At 43.6% G+C, this 19,835-nt stretch overlaps 1 protein-coding gene across 1 annotated transcript; it reads left to right on the top strand.

Annotated features, from left to right (window-relative positions):
- Nucleotides 1-280: 280 nt before the first annotated feature.
- LOC141466295 (vitelline membrane outer layer protein 1-like) lies at nucleotides 281-2,235 on the top strand. The gene is made up of 3 exons (XM_074150132.1): nucleotides 281-439; nucleotides 1,115-1,209; nucleotides 1,950-2,235. Exons 1-3 carry the CDS (start codon nucleotides 281-283, stop codon nucleotides 2,233-2,235), a joined length of 540 nt encoding a protein of 179 aa, XP_074006233.1.
- Nucleotides 2,236-19,835: the final 17,600 nt, after the last annotated feature.

Below are 19,835 nucleotides of genomic sequence, written 5' to 3' on the forward strand. Positions count from 1 at the left end.
GGTCTCGCTATAGCCCTTCGGTGATGGTGGATACCCCCGTAGCCACAGCATCTGCTGCATGTTGGCTGTGGAGCTCTCTGTACTTCAAGGAAGCTCCTCATGGGCACTGCGAGCAGGTCAGCAAGTGTTGTGTCACTGCCTGGGGTGGAAACTATTGTTTCTGTGGTGTTTGTCAATGGACTGGTGGGAAAAGGCAGGCTGCCTTGGCAGGGTATAAATTCCCCTGTCCACATACCAGCTCTTCTTCAGCAGATGAAGAGTGCAAGAGACGAAGCTCCTCATGCCAGCTACCCTCATCCTGCTTCTCTCCCTCTGCACCCTGGGCACTGAGGCACGTAAATACACCTCTGTCCTCACTGCGCCCAATGGAGGCCACTGGGGCAAGTGGGGGAATAGCCAATTTTGCTGCTATGGCTATGCCAATGGATTTGCACTGAAGGTAAAATTCTCCTTATTTCCCACTGTCTCCTGTCCCTGCACCCTGGTATACAGCTGTTTACCTTCCAGGAGGGTCTTCTCCAGAGTCTAAGGACTTTCTACAGAGCTTTTCATCTTCCTGAGTATGGTACCCTGTATATAGAACTATGAGTCTTTTGGAAAATTTAGTCTAGAAAATGCCACTATAGTTACAACAGTAAAGAAAAATATGATTTTTTTTTTTTTTTAAGGACAAGACGTCTCCATTAGATACAGCAAAACTAGGACTACTGCCAGAATTGTTTTGCTCTTAAACTGGATAAAGGTGTGCTGGCAGATACATGGTCTCCATGTGGCTAATTTTGCTGGGAGAAGCCATGTAAGTGCCGAAATCTGCTGCTGGAGTCAGGGAGAGAGGCAGACTCCTCCAGCATCTCTCCTGGGTCTCAGAGTCTTTGCCTCGCACACTAGATCAGAAATAGTTAGGAAACACAAAGAAGAACACGCTACAAGGGTTATGTAGGTACATTATAGTTTCCCAATGTGACAGACATCTTTTCCCGTGTGCTTCCCAAGGCATTTTCTCTTTCTCATTACAGAAAGGAACGGGGACTTTATATGACTGGCACTTAAAGGACTTTCCCTGCATCTTCTCCCCATTGCCTTCACCTCTCTCTCTGTGTATCTTCTACTGCAGGTGGAGCCCTCCCAGTTTGGAAGAGATGACACCGCTCTGAATGGCATACGCCTGCATTGTCAAGATGACTCAGTCATCGAGTCCTTGGTGGGGGAGTAAGTAACGCTGGTTTTTCCCTTGCTTGTCATGCACCAGCTCACAAAATATCCATAGCTGTCACCATTTGCAGGGTTCTCTTCTCTGACTTGTTTTGTCTGCGTAGTGCTGGGGTATAAAGTAAATTAAAACAGGTGGTTGGGTTTTATGTTCATTCATTTTTAGGGTAATTAAACACAGTTACTTCACGTTACCACCTTCTGTTTGCTCTTGAAGTTGCTGCAGAGCACTGTGAACAACCCAAGCAATGTCGCATGGCTAGAGTCCCTCTTGGAAATATGCAATCCATGGGGCAGATGCAAGGAAACAGGGTTTTAACCGTACATTTATAAACTGTTTGGGTGAAGCCCTGGCCCTGCCGAAGTGAACAGCACTGCACCTCTGGGTGGGACAGTGTCTGGTCTCCCTGCTGCCAGGTGTGTGCTTGTCAGACGGGTCGAGGTTTCATCATAAAACATGTGTCAAGGCTGTCCTTGGACTTTCTACCAGAATCATAACTATCCAATCTCGGACTCCCTGATGTTGTTCTGATGAGATATTAATAAAGAGAAAAGAGCACTCTTGGAAGAGAAGGGAAAAAAAAAGGAGAAAGTAAGGGGCTGCAGTCTGCAGCAGGACATTGTGATAGTCGCTACTGTGAGTAAGGAAGCATTAAGCTTGAGGGCAGCATGGTAAGGAGAAGGAGAACTTTGCCATGGTTTGCAGAGCCCAGATATTCTTCTGTCTGTTTTTTTGTCAGGTGGGGTACCTGGACCAGCTTTCAGGTTTGTCCGGGAGGCTACCTGATCTCCTTCTCACTGAGAACAGAGAAGTCCCAAGGAGGAGGTGATGACACAGCAGCCAACAACATCCAGTTCAGATGCTCCGATGCAACTGTGCTAGTAGGTGATGGACTATCATGGGGTAGATTTGGCCCATGGAGCAAAAGGTGCAACATATGTGGTCTCCAGACCAAGGTAGAGCCCCCACAGGGGCTTCAGGATGACACAGCACTCAACAATGTGAAGTTCTTCTGCTGTAGATAAGCACTTGCTCCTTTTTCATCACTGCCTACAGATCACATGTCCCACAGCAAATGAAGCACCAGTAAAGCTTGGTTCTAGCTTTCTACTGGGTCTTGCCTGTGATGTTTTGACTGCTTGCATCTTGCCATACCAGCCAACACCTTAGACAATGATGTCTTTTACCGCTACCACTATGTTACATAGCTTCTCATAGTTACTGGAGCGGATTATGTTCACAAGAATTGTCACAACATGCAACTACCGGTATATCACTGCGAAAATGCCCAATCTCTGACAATTGTTCAGAGCTGAGGAACAGATTTCTCAACTTTTTTTTTGTTTTGTTTTGGTTTGGTTTGGTTTTTTTGGTTTTTTTTGAGAGCGAAACGATCTAAACGAGGGGAAATGGAAATTTGGGTGGGCTCATGAGAAGCATGAAAGGTTTGGTATCATTTCTCATTCAACTTAAATGGCCTCAAAACTTTTAGTCATTTTTTACAAGAAACCTGTTAGCTCATACCTGAGCTCTGGCCTTAGGGAACATGGTTAGGAAGCATGCTTACACTGAGCATCCGCCTAAGTGTGGCTATGTGGCACGCTGGGTGAGCTCCTCAAACCTCCTTTGTTGCTGCTTTGTGGTGTGCTCCACTGCCTCACCCAGCTGTTAATGCAAAACTCATTTTCGTGGGACTTGTTTTTTCATTTGTTGCTTCTGGGCTTCATGTTCTAAATGGAATGGGGAGAATCCAAACTAAAAATAAACTCTGTGTCATTCATCCGTTTTTTATGCTCCAATTTACCGGATAAGCTTGAATTTATTACCTTGTCCTGATGTGATAGATGTAAAGGATGTGCTCTGGATCTGGGGAAAAATCATGCCTGGAGATCATTATTGTACCCTAATGTCTGAACCACCGGGCCCCTCTGGCAAGAGTTTGAGAAGACTTATTGTTTCTTTGAGCACCTTTTAGGCAGTGCAGTTGTTGCTCTTCCCTCAAAGCAATGCATTATGCATCTTTGTGTACTTGAAACAAGGTAGGGGCACGGTGTTGTCATTCTCTAGGGGTTGGGCTGTGGGATTGTCGTGTCCAGGACCACAGCCATGTGGAGGAGCACAGAGCTGATGGATGGAGGCTCCTTCTGTCAGTTCACATCCTCTGCTTAGTACGTACAAAACAGCCATCAACACTCTGGCTCTTCACCCATGTGAAATTTTCTTCCCGTAACTTACCTCAAAAAATACTCAAATAATAACTGTATTTTCTTTTAAGAGGAATGGAATACGGCAGGAAAAGAATAGAGTAAATATGGTGTGTACTTTGGTTAAAAGGGTTTTGATAAAAAAAATCGGGGATTTGCTTTTGAGTAGATCACTGGTCTGTCTAACTGTGTACTGTCTCTGGTGGCAGTGCTCAGTACCTAATGCTTGCTGCAATAAAAAGTTTCTCTGAGTCAGGAAAGTGATGACTATGAATTTTATTGGCAAAGTCAACAGCAGTCATTGGATGTCTGGTGCTTGGTAATGTTCTCCAATGCTGTCATTTGGAGCACATCTCAATGTCTCATGGTACTGGGGTCATTTTGCCTCCCCGTCCCCGTTTTTTTACACCACAGAATTTTCCGAGTGGTGGGTGATGAGCAGAGAAGCCAACCGTACGGAACCCAGGATTGATTGCGTCTACTGCAACCAGACGGAGAATGAAACATTTCTCTTGGCTCTGTCTGTACTGTACAGGGTATTGCTTTCTGTCTTCTGCTTCCTGAGGCACAGCTGGAGTGCACTGATGCACCTCCAATGACATCATTCAAAGTTACTTCAAGTGAAGCACTTACCAAAGCCTCAGTGGTGCAAGAAGAAATTTTAGAAAGATTCCTGGGTTTGAATGATTTTATTTTTAAAAAATTAATATAAAACTTTCAAGCTATACCTTCTGCTGCAAATTTGCATAGCTCTCATATACTTAATCTCAGGATCTGATTTATTTCTTAACCTTTTAAGCTGGCTTTTTATAATTTGGTATATTTTAGGTGATTCTTTAACTACTTTCAGTCCTCTTCTTGACTGCAGACATTCTAAGTATGCAACTGTTTTTTAAAAGAAACATTTATTTTGCAAAACCAGCCCAGTCAGCACTTAAAATACAAGGGATTATTAGCTTCAAGGAAGCATTTTGTAACTTCCATCTCCATTTGGGAGTTTCTGAAAAAATCCTTATTTGTCATATATTCAGCTCTCTATAAACATTCAAATCCCTCAGCTCTAGTACTTAGTAGCAAAAAAAACCCCTGAAGTAGCAACCTTTTCCTAACAAGCTGAACAAAACTAAATTAAGACTAAATTCTGATGCTATCACAGTTAATTGGGGTTAACTGTGACCACACAGAAAATTAGCTTCCAAAATGACCGTGTTTTCAAACCCCACACATGGATGTATCTTTATTTGCGTCTAGTTGCTTGACTTCCATTTTCTTATGAGATAGGGTTCGTTTCAGTTTGTAAACTGACAACCCAGTATAATTAGTGACGTGATATTTGAGGACATAAAAATAAAAATAGCTGCACTGATCTTAACAAAACAGGCTTCGTTCAGTCAAAGTGAACAGGAATCATGGTGACATTACCTGCATCATCTTCCAAAGCTTGGGGAATCCCTTTGCTCAGGCAAGACTTCACAGTAGTCTTAGAGGGCCAACTACTGGTCACCTTGCACCAGAGCAAGTAGGACCAACAAAATCATCAAGTATTTCTTATTGCAATATTGTCTGATCATTGTCACTAACAATTTTTTTTCTTAATGTGAGTAAGTTGTGTGTCTTGGAGAGATATGCTGTGTGAATCTAAGTTGTGTGTGCAGCCAGTTACATGTGGGGAAAAAGGTCTGGTAGTTTCTCTGTTCTCCAGGCAGGGATGGTTTCTAAGAGAGTTAGTTCTTGGAATGGCCGTTATTGCTGAGCTGAAGTGCCTAAAATCAGGAATTACTCTTCTTTTGAGTGACTTGTTCAAGAAGTAGTGCTTGTTTTCTTATGTGTATGTATATGTATATGTAGATAATTGAAACACTTGAACTTGGTATCGCACATTTCTTCTCCAGAGGGTAGGCCAAGCTGGAGGGCTCTGAACATCTGCTTCTTCTCAGCAAATGAATGTTTCTGTTAGATTTTGAGGTTGCACTGAGGGAAGAACTATTCACATCATCAGTAAAATTGACCTTCTACACTTTCCTGTTGTTCTGGGTGTAACACAGCTTCACATTGGTGTGTGAATAGACACTCCAAATGAGAGCTGTTCCAAGAAATATTTGGAAACAGAATACCGCCTCCTCTTCATGTACTTTCTCATGTATTTGTCAGCAACTTCAGAATCAAATGGGGATGTTTTTTTCATCTGAATACTGATAGAATACATCCAGCCAGGCCTCTTCTGATGTACAGAAAAGATGGGGTGGGACTGCAGCTGAGAATCTCAAGCTGATCAGGTCTCAGTCATGTACTGTACTCAAGGTGGAGGAATAAAACTCAACTGAAACAAAGTTACAAAAGCACCACCAAATCATGCTGGAACTGATGTGGCTGAAACTGTACGTAGCTGGAAACTGTGAGCAGCCACAGCTACATGACTTCAAAAAGACATTTTGTGGCGCTGGCACATCTAGGAGTAAAGAACATGTTGCCAGAACAGCCAGCCAGTTTCTATGGGATGACCATGGAACCAGGGGCAAGACCAAGGACCAAGCAAGAATTTTCCCTGCATCTACTGATAATGTGGCAATTTTGGGGCTTGAGTGTGATTAGGCTTGGGGAAGGTAAAGAGGAGTTTTCCACCCATCCACATACATGTGGCACAGCTTTTGGGGAGGCTGGCAGAACCAGCAGGTCTGGAGCTTTCCAGAAGTGATTTTTAAAAGCCATTTCTATTGAATAAGACTGAATCAGGTGCAGAACAAACCTGCTGGTAGTGATACTTGAGTGAACCAAGCTTTGAGACTGCTTCTAGAAAGTTGTCCTTGTGAAATCAGCCTTTATGGCTGCATTGTTCCCACTGCATGAGAAAAATAAATATTCTGTCCATCACAGGTATTCTGAAACTTAAGTTATTAGGTTTTTGTGAGATGCAGAGAAAACAGCTGAAGGTGCTTTAGCTTCATACGATTGGTAATGCTATACACGATGGAGATGTGCACCATGCAGCTCATGCTCAATCTGCCATAGTTACCTTTGTTAGCCCTTAAAGCCAACCCTAATTAACTAGCATGATTACCAGTGAGGAAACAACTGAAAACATCTGTTTTAGAATTTTCTGAGTATAATTATTTGGAAAAGTTGCTACAGCATGTAAGCAGCAATGAATATTAACTCATGGGTCCTGAAGAGAAAAACTGTAGAGCCTTGTAGAGATGATTCATGAAGGACTTAATTCTGGCTTCCATCCTCCCTTGCATCACTGAGCCTATGGGTATGCCCTTGCCGCACAAGACTGTCTATCTACGGTATTGTGGTCAAATGCTAACTTTTTGTTTGAGAAGTTGTTGCCTGGTTTGTACCTGCCTGCTTTGTCTCCAGCTCTGCAGAAACGGAGCCTACCCAAAGCAGTCCAGGCACTAGCAAGTGATGTTAGAAACTGTTCTTCTGGCAGGAAGGGAGCGTAGAGGGTATCTCCCTGGCTCAGCGAAAGCTGGGGAGACTGAATGAGCCAAGAGATCCCAAGGAAAGGGCTGTCTGGCAGTTCAGAAACACAACAGCAAAGTGGCAACACCAGATGTATAGAAACCATATTTCTCTTGAGCAGAAAATACGGAACCTTTCTTAGAGACTTTCTCTTTTAGTGCATGTTTCCTGTGCTTTCTGTATCCTACTGAAGCAAAACCTGGTAGACCTCAATCACCTCACAGCACCTTACAATACAGAGGATACTCTGTATAGCTTGCTGAGGTTTGATGGCTACTGCAACAACTCAACTAGTTTGATGACATTTGGCTGCACTAACAACTGGGCCTCTCCAGCAAAAGAGCAACAACGATTTCTTTTTGATCACGCAAAACCTGTTCAATGGCAGCGATGGAGCAGTGGTACTTTAGTGCATTCCTTCATGAACATGAACTGTCACAACAGACACCGATGGCCTCTTTGGTGGCTGTGTGGCACAGAAAACAAGGGAAGGTGCTGCAAGAACACTTGCGTGAATTTATTGACTCAGTCTGTGGAAAATAACCTTTTCAGAGGGAACACGACAGTACGAGAAGTTAAGTTACTGTGCGAGTCCTTTCAGGATCAGGCCCTGAACAGGTCTGTGATACCCCTTTGTGTTTCTGCTGATCTCTTTCTCGGGGAGAGCATTCTGCAGCTGTTTTGTGAATGACTTAGAAGTGCATTGACAGAAATGTTAGTGACTATCCTTGTTAAAATCCTGGAAGGGCCACTCATACCCTAAGGGACAATGTCTCTCCATGCCGTCAAAAAATATTTTAACCTATTGCACTTTCTCAAGTAGTGGGAGTAGGTTAAAAAATTAATCCCCCCGTCTGACGTTGTGTCTGAAATGTATTTTAATCCTTGCTCCTCCCTCCAGCAATTTTTTTCATGTCGGTGAACTTTTTATGGTGAGATAATGAGAAGTAATTTGAAAAACAACTTTCCTTCTCGGCTTTCGCAAATCCAATGTTGTGATTATCAAAGAAGACCAGCTCTATTATTTCTAAGTTATTGCTATAGCATCCACAATATGATTGGAATTGCTGTCAATGGGAAAACATGAAATATATTCTAAAAGTTGATTTGAACATCTTTTCTGAGGAAAAAAGACAAAAATAAATTCTGATTCCCGCCAACTATGGTGTTTGTGCTTCACTGCAACAGCAACTTCTGTGTGCTTACTGGGAAGAGCAGTGTCAAGGGGACAAAGCTCTTCCTAATGTCAAAGGAGACGTTCACCTCAGGAGAAGTATTAACTTAGTGAAGAAAATACCACTTCTATTTCTAGGTGTTTGCAAACAAACAGCTGGGAACAAACACTTCAGTGTTTTATGAAACAACATAACTGTATTTGTCCTCTGGGTCATACTGGAGTTAGTGAAGTTACACACGTGTAAAATAGGGGATAAGTGAGAAAGACATAAACTTAGGAATTCATTACTGTATGATCTACCTGACAAAAAATTTCCTTTAAAGTCCAGCCAAATGACCGCAACTTTCCATGTGAGATTATAACACCTATGCTCTGGTGCTAAGTAGTCATCCAGCAGTTCCTCCTGAGTCTCACTCCTATTAAGAGGTGTAAGAAATCCTCTGGTGTCCTCCCAGGCTTGAAAACCCGGTTGGAAGTTTATCAATGACTTATCTCAGAGGTGGCTCACCTTGAATGAGATACAGTGTCAGTGTCTTGCTTGTTAAACAACCTTTTATATAAGTGTTATGGTTTCCATAGAAACATAACTAAATCTTTCCTCCAGCATAATCCCGAAGGCTTTCACAGACCTGGAAAATGTGCGGTGAATAGTTAAATCATTTTTTTCTGCTGACAAAAAGAACGCCACAGTTGTCACCCAGTCAAGTTTCTCATGTGGGGCAAAATAGATTTAAATCCCACATTGCAGAATTGCTTGCAGCATTCAGACATTTTCTGGAATCCCATTTCCCTGCAAGCTCAGGTTTATAAACCTTACAGAACTGTGTAAGCTATAGACCGGCAAGATCTGTGCCAGGGGAGGTGTAGACTGGATATAATGAAAAATGTCCTCGCTGAAAAGGTTGTCAAGCATTGGAACGGACTGCCCAGGGAAGTGGTTGAATCGCCATCTCTGGAGACATTTAAAAGTCATGTAGATGTGGCGCTGAGGGGCACGGTTTAGTGGTAACTGGGCCATGCTGGGTTAACAGTTGGACTTGAGGATCTTAAAGATCTCTTCCAACCAAAATGATTCTATGATTTATCTTCCCAAAGCATGCTGGTGAGTGCAAAATACATGAGAACAGAAACAGGAATTAAGCTGATGAACTCTTTCCCAGGTCTATGTTGTGCATTTTCTAGTGTTCTTCATGTCTAGTTTTAAATGTTCTCCTTAATTGTTGGGCCTCTCACCAAGTAACAAGGATTTGCCAGTTAGAAAGATTTCCTCTGACAGTCAGTCTAGTGCCCTCTTGGGTGTTTTCACCTCAATTCTCTTAAGCGGTTTAGGACCCAGTTTGCTTTTCTAGGTCACAACTTGAAGATATTTCTTGATACTGTTCTATAACAGAGATGGGGCTTATGTGTACTAATTGTTTAGTAGCTTGTGGGCATTTTAATGCTATCAACTAAAAGAGAGCCAGGCAATAAGCTTGATCACTGGGTCTGGACTGTTAGCTCCTCCTCAGGTGAGTTTTCCCAGCTGTCCTGGTTTGACACCAGGGATTTATTTTTTTTTTCGAACTTTTTTTTTTTTAAGTGTTATAGACATGGATAATATAAAAGAGTTTTTGGACTCTTTGTGGTCTGCATATTTTGTTCTTTCAGTACTGAGGTGTGCTGATTTCATGCCAGCTGAATAGCCAACAGAAAGAAACCCAAGAATGTTCAAGGTCTTCACTATCTTTGTGCTCCCCTGTGATACCAAGGTATTGGGAGACGTCATTTATATACTGTTTCTCACCTCTTTATGTACCCAGCTAGGTTTTTTTGTCTCCTGCTGTACGTCACTACAAAGTTAAAGAAAGTTCCTGTATAATTTTTCCTGACATTGCTAATACGCAGAAGACAGATTCAGGATGGGTAACTGAAAACAGGAAACATTTCACACCTTATTTTTGCTCATCATCAGAGCACAAAACCACTAGCAAACTCATCTAAACAGATTTGAATTAATGTTTAGGGTAAGATTGGCTGCATTACTGTTGCTGGATTAACAAGAATTTCTGCATTTTGAAGCTGTTTTAGCAAGTCCATTTGACTGAACTTTGAGATCCTGATCCATGTGTCATTAAGCCTTCCTGCTCTCCTTATACTTCTGAGTGTTTTTTTATGGAATCCCTGCATATTCAGTAACCAATCTATCATGTGAAGGCTTCAAATGCAGAGTTCATACCCAACAGAGTTTTCACAGATGGTCTGCAAGTATGTAAGGCCAAGAAATGTTGAGCTTGATGTTGTCCGCAGCAAGAAGCATGTAGCAACCTCCCTTGCCCAGGCAAATCCCATTCTATGGGTAAAACCTGGGTTAAAAATAGGGCAAGTCCATAGCATAAAATACTGAAAAAAACCCAAATCTAACTACTGTGTTCAAGAATAAAGTATTTTAGAAAACAGATCAGGCTGTGCAGTGGGACAACTGGTCTGTCTCCCAGTTTCCCGCAGTGGTCAAAATATCTTGTTGGTGGTGACTCCTGTGGTGTAATGTTACACCAAAGGGATCCCTGGGAATATTGTCTTTCTGGACTTGTGCACTCAGACTAGGGAATGTGCTCACAGGAGGCTGAATCGTCCCTTCACTCACCCTTTCAGAGGTTCATGGGAGGCTGCTGGAGGAAGAAGTCCCCATCCCATGAGACAGGATTAAGGGGAACAGAAGTGAGATGTTTGTGCACTGTTTTAAAAGTCCATTCATACTCAGTTGGGTTCTGTTTCTCGTAGGAGAAATATTCACGTACTCCTGTCAGGGGAAGAAATTCTGGCAACATTGAGGCACCTTCTGCCAGCTCTAACCGAGTCTACTACAAATTGAGGATTCTTTCTTTGGTGAAGCCAGCTACAATTCTCCTGATCTCCCAAGTGTAGTGACCCCTTCCAGCCATCTCCACTACACTAAGAACTACTTGGTCATTGCCTCTGTTGAGTGTTTCTTTGGCATAGACAGATCTGTGGCCTCATTCAGAGCCAATGGTGACATTAGTAGGTAGGAGGACGCAGTGGTGGCTGAAAAGGAAAAGGCTGAGGCTGCAGGAGCAGAAAGGGGTGAGAATGTGGTGCAGGAGCAGGGCCTCATCCTGCAAGGGCAGGACCAAGGTCTGAGCAGGGTATGGTGATCAAGAAGGGAAATACAAAATGGAGAGGAGCTGAGAAAGAAGGGGTTGTGTTTATGAAGAAGCTGCATTCATGTAAGTGCATTTTCAGGCCACCTCTCTTGCAGAAGGAATGGCTGCTGTGGTGGTGGAGGGGCAGTGAAGTGCTGTTTGGTGCAGCTGGCTCCTGAGACTGCTGGCACAGGCATAAGGAGCTTGAAAATCTGTCTAGTTTCTCTTTGGATAGGTATTTGGGACAAATCACTATCTCTGAGCATAGAGTCCCTCTCTATTCTCATGGACCACGTTCCTGATTCACAGATCATTTCTATGCTGTAAGTTGTCATCCCTATTGCGAAGGGAAACATCCTTCAACTTCTGGTCAAATACTTTGATTTCTGATATCTCAAGAAAGTTGCTTCTGCCACAGACCTTCTTCTGCCACATTGACTTCAGGCTCTTCTCCTGGTGGTCAAATTGCAGTTGGTGTCTCCTGGCTCAGTCTCCTGTTCAGTCACCAGACTAGTTTGCTGGAGGAGTAACCTGTTTTTCTCTGCCACCTTGCATGGGTCAGTGTATCATTGCTAGTCTGGAGGCTTGAGGTATTTTCAGCTTTGAGCAGGAGCACTACTTTGGGTGGGTGCTTAGGCCTGCAAGTAGTCAATGATAAGAAGATATGGGCTTCCTTTTATTTAAAAACAGGGTTTTTTTAAAAAATTCATTGCAGTGAGAAGAGCATTTATCTGAGACAGGATTAGGCTGTGGCTGTACTGTTCTGGATGTCCATAAGCAGAATAGCTACAGGGCTGCTCCCTGTTACTGCCATTTCCCTATAACAGTGCCCAGGGAACACCAACTATTTGCCATGTTGGTATGCTGGATACAGTAAGCGTGATCAGTTGTGTGTTGGGTACAATAAATGCCAGGGGAGGTGGTTGCTGTTTCACAGAGGCTGGAGTGCAGGTGGGTACCAGAGGTCCATTAACGGGTGGGTGGGCCAGGGAAAGAGGATCTGGGGGCTTTAAGGAATGAGGGATTTGGACTGCAATTAGAAGTGTGAGGGTGGCACTTACCTAAATAAAACCTGCTCATCTCATGGCTTGTCTATTAATAACGAGGCTGGACAGTGGATTTCAAATGCCATGAAAATCTTAGAGGCCCCATAACCTTTATCATAATGACTGAACTCTATCTGCAGTAAAAATGTCTTATGTTCCTGCAAAAGTTTGTTCTTCTGCTTATTTCTAGTTATAGAAAAAAACCCAAACCCTCGTATTTTACTTCAACTTCTTGTTTTACTTGTATTGAGACTCTGAATAACTGTTTGCTTCTGATACTATATGTGTATTATTTTCTATGTATATTGTTACCTTGCAGGTCTATGCAGCCTGTGATTATTGTTCCTTTTATTGCCAGTATAAATTTAACTCCTTCAGTCTCGATATGATTTATTATCCACTATATAAAGCCATAAGAGCTATACGACTTGACTTCTCTTGACTTAGAGTTTTAAAAATAGTTACAATATTTTAAACAGTACTTAAAGCATCTCTAAAGCACTCCTTAGTTCAGTGTATGCAAAAATTTTGTGATACCTATCAATAGCCAATGCTTATCAATGTCAATTTAGAGGAGCTGGAAGTATGATCCTGTGAATCCAGAAATTTTTCACAATCTTAATGGACTGGCTCATAAAAGATGAGCCTGGAAATATTAAATTTGTGCTGGAATGACGGAGGGGGTCCTTTCAAGTGGCCAGCCCTGTGGTTCTTAGAAAATAGAAGGACCAGGCTGACGTGAGGGTGGCTTATCAAGGATCTGTATTTAACCTTGCCTGTTGTTTTGCTCTGTTCACGAATGTGAGCAGAGTGAGCTGAAACTCTACAAAATCCAGACAAAACTATTATGATTCATCTAATTAGCACTGTATATAGTTCTTTTTTTGTTTTCCTGAGGTTTTAAATATACGCTGCTGCTGCAATTCAATTAGACAACTAAACATAGGCTTAATATAGGTGCATGAATTGTCCTGTTGCTGTCAACACAAAATTAAACATGAGCAGGTGCTTTATTAGAATGGGGCTAAATTTTCTTGCTAAAATTATTTATTATGAATGACAGGTATCTGAACTGTCATGCCTTCAGGTGGAATATACCTAGGTAAATACGGGCACCTGTATTGTATAGTCCATGTGCTCATGTCTTCTGCTCCTATTACAGGAAGAATATATGAAATTTAGTAATAACCTAACCCTGTTCTTCCCCTGTTTAAAGGGGGGGAATGCATCTCTTCCGGCTTGGTGTTACGTGATATATTCCAGTCTGAGTGAGAGAGATCTCTCTGGGAGCTGATTTGAGGCTGTTGACTGTGGATGACCAACCAGTGTTAATGGGAACTGATGTCTTGGTCACAGATCTCCAGGCACTGGGTGCTTACTGTGCATGCCATCCCTGCCACAAAACAGATGGTCTAGTCCACGGCGAGGAGCCAGGTGGGGATCAGAGCTCGACACAAATCTCCCAGACTCTGCATACAGCTCTGCATCGTGTGGGAGCACAGAGCAGTTGTCAGCTCTCATTACATCCCCATGAATGAACTCACCACAGTCCCAGCCAGGCTGGTGGAGACCCGAGGAGCAGCAGCCACTCTGAGGTCCTTCTGCTTCCATGGGGGAAAATCCTTCCCCAGTTTGCTGGGGACACACACCCTTTCTTTGGGGCAGAGCAGAGGCACAGGGAGGAGGGCTGCCATCCTGGCATGGGAAGAGGAAGAGAAGGGCGAGCAGTTCTTGTTAGAGCTCTCCTCATCCAGGGGGTAATGCTGGCCCCATCAGGAGGACCAAGCTGCAGCTTTGAGGAGCTGCAGAAGTTATCAGGGGCATTAGGTGGGCTTCAGAGGGGACATGAACACTGTCTTGAAGCTAAACAAGATAGAGAAGCAGCTGTGAGATGAGCTGTTTTTTCATGTCTCCATGCTTACCTCCAAGCATACGAGTTACTTCTTTAAACTTTGTTTTTCTAATAAATTAATTTAAATTGTAGTTGAAGAAACCTTAATGTTATAAAGTCCCAGGCAGGCTGGTAGTTGATACTAGTTTGGTTTAGCAAGGCCAAGATTTCCCAGGAGCTGGTTGGTATCTCCACAGGGGTGATCTACACATCTCTGTAGTGGTCATGTTCCAGCCAAGCTGCTGAGCCACCATGTGAAGGGGCTGATGGAGGACCTGAGTCCATGGCATCAGGTAGGACGAACAGGAGTCTGCCCCTCAGAGCAAGACCCCAAGCCCCGTGTTTCATGGAAGGATGGATGGCAAAAGGCAATCCTTGGGCAGGTGTGGGATGGGAACTTCCATGGTGGGGATGTTTGTGAATTATTGTAATAGGAGGAAGGCTCCTTCACCACCTGCAGAGGTGGAGGATCTCAACAAGTGAGCCAAGAAGATTGTGTTGAGGGAGTCGCCTGGGCTGGTTGAGGCTGATCTATACGCTGGAGCCAGGAAGGTGTTGATGGCAGTGGTGGGAGACTCCCTCCTGTGGGTGACAGGGGCACCCTTGGCCTGCCAGGATAGGTGTCTCAGAAGATTTGCTGCTTGACCAGAATTGTGATATGGGATGTACTAAAGAGACTGACAAGACTTATCCAGTCATCAGACTGCTACCCCTTGCTTTCTCATCCACAAGGACACTAGTGATTCTTCTGGGAAGACCTTCAGTATATCAAGGGTAGTTACCGGGCCTTTGTGACAAGGGCCCAAGGCCATGGGGGCCCAGGAGGGATTCTCTACTGGTGGATGAGAGAGAGTCTCAGGTCAAAGTGCTTGTATCCTGTGGGTCAAGTTTCGGTTGTGTAGCCTGTGTCCAAGACAGGACTTAAGCTCTGATTACTTTCTTTGGGGAATGAGGACAGCAGGGTAGGGGGAAAGACAGGATCCATCTAACAAAGTGTGGCACGAACTGTGCCAGGAGGCTTGCTAACCTAGTAAGTAGGGATTTATACTGGGACTGCCAGGGGATGGTGAACAAAGCCCAAAGAGAGGTGGAGGAATCCATATACTTACCTCAGTTTATTCACCCAGCACTACCTGTTAACTTTGTGCACAGGCAGATGTGTGGGATAACACAGGGTGCACGGCTGCAAGAGCAGCACAAGCAAGTACAACTCTTCCCAGAGCCACCTGCTAGCAGTGGTACAAACTGCTGTGTTCCCAGTCAGCTCCTCTGACTCAGTCAGGGTCAGCTGTGTTATATTCCCTGCCACAATTATACTGGTAAGTGAATAGGTAAGAATAGTAGGTATTCTACTGTATACTATTCCCTGAAATGCATAAAATACTTTTTCTTTCAGTCTTGTTTCTTATAAACTGCAATGTCATGCAGAAAGCTTGGAGATTTTTGCCTTTGCAGTATCTGGGCGAGTATGCAGGTATCTCACAGCCCTCATGCTCCACACTGTGACTAACGGCTGGGCTGTTGCCTGTGTTGGCACTGAGCAATCATCTTGATGACTCAGGGCTCTGAGGGAGAGAGTAAAGAGGCTACAGAGTGAATGTGAGCATATGGGTGGTAGATCTCAAACTCCAGTGATGGGTAAACAATTCCTTTTCTGCAAGTCCTTAAAAGGACTGGGAATACACTAAGCAGCACTTTTTTTGTAGATCGCCTGGAGGTGATTCTCAGAGTCTACAGGAGAAAAATGCTGTAGCAAAGCTCTGCTGAATTTGACACAGCACTTGGTGCCCTCACAGTGATTGACAGAAAGAGCTTGAGGAGTCTGCTTAATAAACGTCCAGAGAAAGTATCCAAGCTATAAAGCTTCCCCAAACCAAGCTGTGATCCAAAACTGGCTCTTGCCTCAGAGGGAATCAGCACAGAGGCACTCAGTGCTGAATCAAAAGTTGGTCATAAAAGCAATGCTCATTTCAAGCCATAACAACTTGGTAAATAGTCATCTAGGCTGCTGGTACATAGCTCTGGACATCTCTTTCCCAAGATGTTGGACTTCAATATTTGCCTTTGTCCTTTAATGTAAACAGAGATTGGACTTCTTTGTGGTTGTCATTGCTACAAAGAAGGAAAGCATACATCCTCGGCACCCTGGAAGTACTTGATGTGTTATGTGTCCAGAGGTTTCAAGGAAACTGGAAAGTGCCACAGATGGTGAGGGGTCTGTTTTGGTCTCAGTAGCAGCGACAGTGATATTCCTTTCCAAGGTGGATCAAGAATAGCCCTTGTTGCTCCGCTCTTTTCACATCTGAAGGTCCTGACCAGTACTGCTCACCAGATTTTGATTGTCCCTGCAATCCTCTGACTGGGAGAGCTTGACATTGCCTCATCTCCAGATGAGTTGAAGTGTCATCCAGCTCTGGCTGTTTGGATCAGCTGAAGGATAAGATCCGACTTGCAGCTTACGCTGCTTAATAAGACGTAGCTCTAAAACTTGGGAGAGAGTCAGTGGCGTTTGCATCTTGGTCTGCATGCCTCTGGTCTTTAGTAAGGATTTAACTGATGCTTATGGAGTTTCTGGATACTTTTTCCTTTCTCTCAGGAGGTGGCATGTCTTTGCAGTGATGCTGGAGAAACACTTTCTTTCTGCTGACATTTCTGTTCCTTGTTTAATTTGGGTATTTATCCCATAGGACAATGGCTACTCTTATTTAATGCTCTCTTGCAGAAATTGGGGGAAGGTTTCATAAGGCCATGTCTCTGACACATGCTCCTCATCCGACATGTCACAAAGCCATCAGAGACCCTGGCTGTGGCCTGCATTTACCTGTGTTCAGAGAGGATACTGGCAGGCAGTGCAGTCTCACCAAGCTGGTGCGTCCCTCTAGGCACAGCAGAGAGCCTGGCTCTCTGGATCACTGCCGGTTTGCTGCTGCTCCTGCAGCATCACTGCCAGTGTTGGTGTCAAGGACACAGCTTCCAGGGCTAATGGATATAGGACACTTGCCATGTTTCTGTATGAAATACACTCTAAAATTAAATTACGTCATTGTATTACTGTTCTTTATTCATGTCGTGAAGTTTAGTCTCTCAAAGGACAATTATAATACAGGCTGCATGTTATAAATACCCATGTGAAAAGAACTCAGGCTCTCCTTGGGCTGAGCAAACAGGGAGATTAAGCTATAATTGCATGTTCACTCCTGTTGTGCTTGCAGGATTCAGCTTTTATGCCATAATTTCTTCCACTAATTTGCTGGATACCATCAAACAAAATCATGTCACTTCACCTCACTGCCTGTCCATATTTTTCCCATATGTATTCTAAGCTATTTGAGATCAGGATGGTTTCTCACAGCGGGAACATACATAATGATGCCTTTGAGATACCTACAGCTCATGGAGATGAAGCCAGGTTAGCTTCAAATTAAGTAAGTCCAGTGCTATCAGGAGCAGAGTCACACCAGGAGAAAGCACATCAGAAGTGACAAACCACTTCAGAAGCCCATGCTACCTCAGACGTGCTTCCCCTCAAGCCAACCTCCAAAGCTAGGCAAACACTTGGCTCTCCAGCCCATGCCAAGCCACTGCAGCAAGGATATTGACTGCTGAATTATTTTAACATGTCAATAGCTAGTTGGGCTAAAGCAGACTCAAGCTCAGCTAGAGAGCTGCAAGGTTCATTTCACCTAACCATAGCTACATACAAGTTTGGTGTTCAGTCAAAACCAGATGTCTAGTTTTCTCTCTGCTTCAAGTCTCCATGTGATGATTTAGTCCCACCACTTTAGACATTGTCTCCGGTGCCTACACACGGAGCCCAGAGTAGTTACCTGGCTTTGAAGCGTATAGAGAGCTGAGCAGAATGAAATCCTATGTGGATATTTGTCCCATGGTGTTGTTTTGGCTTCCAAGTGCTGCTCCAATTCTAGCACAAAGCAGTAGCTCTGGTATATGTATGCCAGCTCACTGCCCATGCCAAAGTACTGCTTTCTCTGCGTGACATATTTGTCAAATTCTGATCTAATGTCAGGACTTCTAATTGTCAGTGACATTTTGAATAATCACATAAATTAACTACTCTGAACATGATCTCAGTAGGTATGAAGCTGCCATTGTGCAGTGCAGGTTGACTCATCACACACACGGGACAATGTTTTTCTATGAGTATTTCACCCTTGTGCACTTATTTGCCCTGCCACTGAGACTGGGACAATTTTAATTATTATTTTGCAACTGCATTTTATTTTGATGCAAAGAGAATTTTATACTGCAAGCCAGATACTTGAATGTGTCTGCTTCTGTTTGCCTGTTTTCCTTCAATGGTTATTCCTTCAAGGAAAACAGAGGCAGGTAATATGTTAATATTTATTATGTCAAGAATGAGAGTGATTGCAGTGTTGACAGCTCACCTGCAGCTGCGTTAGATATGGCAAACGCTTTTTCTTTCTTCCTGCTATGCAGATGGTGGCTGGATTTTCTCCAGTGTTTCCGCTGTGGTTAATTAATAAATGACTTAGTTTTTAAGAAGCTTAACTCTTGATCCATTGAGCATAAAGAAAAGGAATAAGATCCTTTCTATCCTTTGCCAAGACATCAATGGGAATTTTCTCTAAAGAAATATGTTGGAAAGCTGCCATGGGTTACAGAATCACAGAATATTTTTGGTTGGATGGGACCTTTGAGATCATCGAGTCCAACCAACAAAAAACAAACAAACAAAAAACAAAAAAAAAAAAAAACAACCCCCAAAACCCCCACAAATCCCAGAACACCAAACACCCACAACCACACCCCACCCCACCCACAAACAGACACAAACCAACAATCTCAGCCACTAGAGCATGCCCTGAAGTGCCATGTCTACACGTTTCTTAAATACCTCCAGGGATGGCGACTCCACCACCTCCCTGGGCAGGCTGTTCAAGTGCCTGACCACTCTCTCAGTAAAGTAATTATTCCTAATATCTAATCTAAACCTCCCCTGCCACAACTTCAGACCATTTCCTCTGGTCCTGTCATTATTCCCCTGGGAGAAGAGGCCAACACCCACCTCTCTACAACCTCCTTTCAGGTAGTTGTAGAGGGCAGTGAGGTCCCCCTTCAGCCTCCTCTTTGAGGAGTTGCGAGTTGCGAGGTTGCGAGGTGATGTAATACCTAACTGTCAGCATGGACCTTGCAGTACATCAGTTTCTGCTTTGACTTGTTACACAGTCAAGGGTTAATGGACTCAGGCCCTTGATAAGGTTCAGATGCGTACCTTTTGCCAACAAAAATGCAATGAAGGAAGTGTGTGGGTGCTCCAGGCACATTCATGTGTCAGTTCGCAGGGCCTCTGTCTATCACAGTCTTGGAAGACAGCACCTAAGGGTTGTTTTTGCCAAGAACAATTTCTGCATCCATGCAGGCGAACATGGGGTGAACAGGGAAGGGAGTCTCTCTTGGCAGAGGGTTAGTGTCACTAAGCTAATTGGCTTAAATTTGTCAATGGCAGTTTTCAGCCTTTTGGCACTGATGGTCAAAAATCCCTATTGCCTGGTCAATTTTAATGGCAAAACTTTGAATTATTGTCCAGACCTGATTCCCTTTGTTCTTCACCCCTGCTCCCTTTCTTGCCCATCCAGTAGCATGACTGGCACTAAGCTAATTAGTTGCTGGCATTGAATTCTCAGGACTGACCTTTAAAACTGATACTTAGTGTAATGAAT

Source organism: Numenius arquata, chromosome 1 (genome assembly GCF_964106895.1).
Source record: "Numenius arquata chromosome 1, bNumArq3.hap1.1, whole genome shotgun sequence".
NCBI classification, from domain to species: Eukaryota; Metazoa; Chordata; class Aves; order Charadriiformes; family Scolopacidae; genus Numenius; species Numenius arquata.

Coding starts and splice junctions, on each gene's coding strand:
- LOC141466295 (XM_074150132.1), top strand. CDS start 281: ATGCCAGCTACCCTCATCCTGCTTCTCTCCCTCTGCACCCTGGGCACT. Junction 440..1,114: donor CCAATGGATTTGCACTGAAG/GTAAAATTCTCC, acceptor CTTCTACTGCAG/GTGGAGCCCTCCCAGTTTGG. Junction 1,210..1,949: donor ATCGAGTCCTTGGTGGGGGA/GTAAGTAACGCT, acceptor TTTTTTTGTCAG/GTGGGGTACCTGGACCAGCT.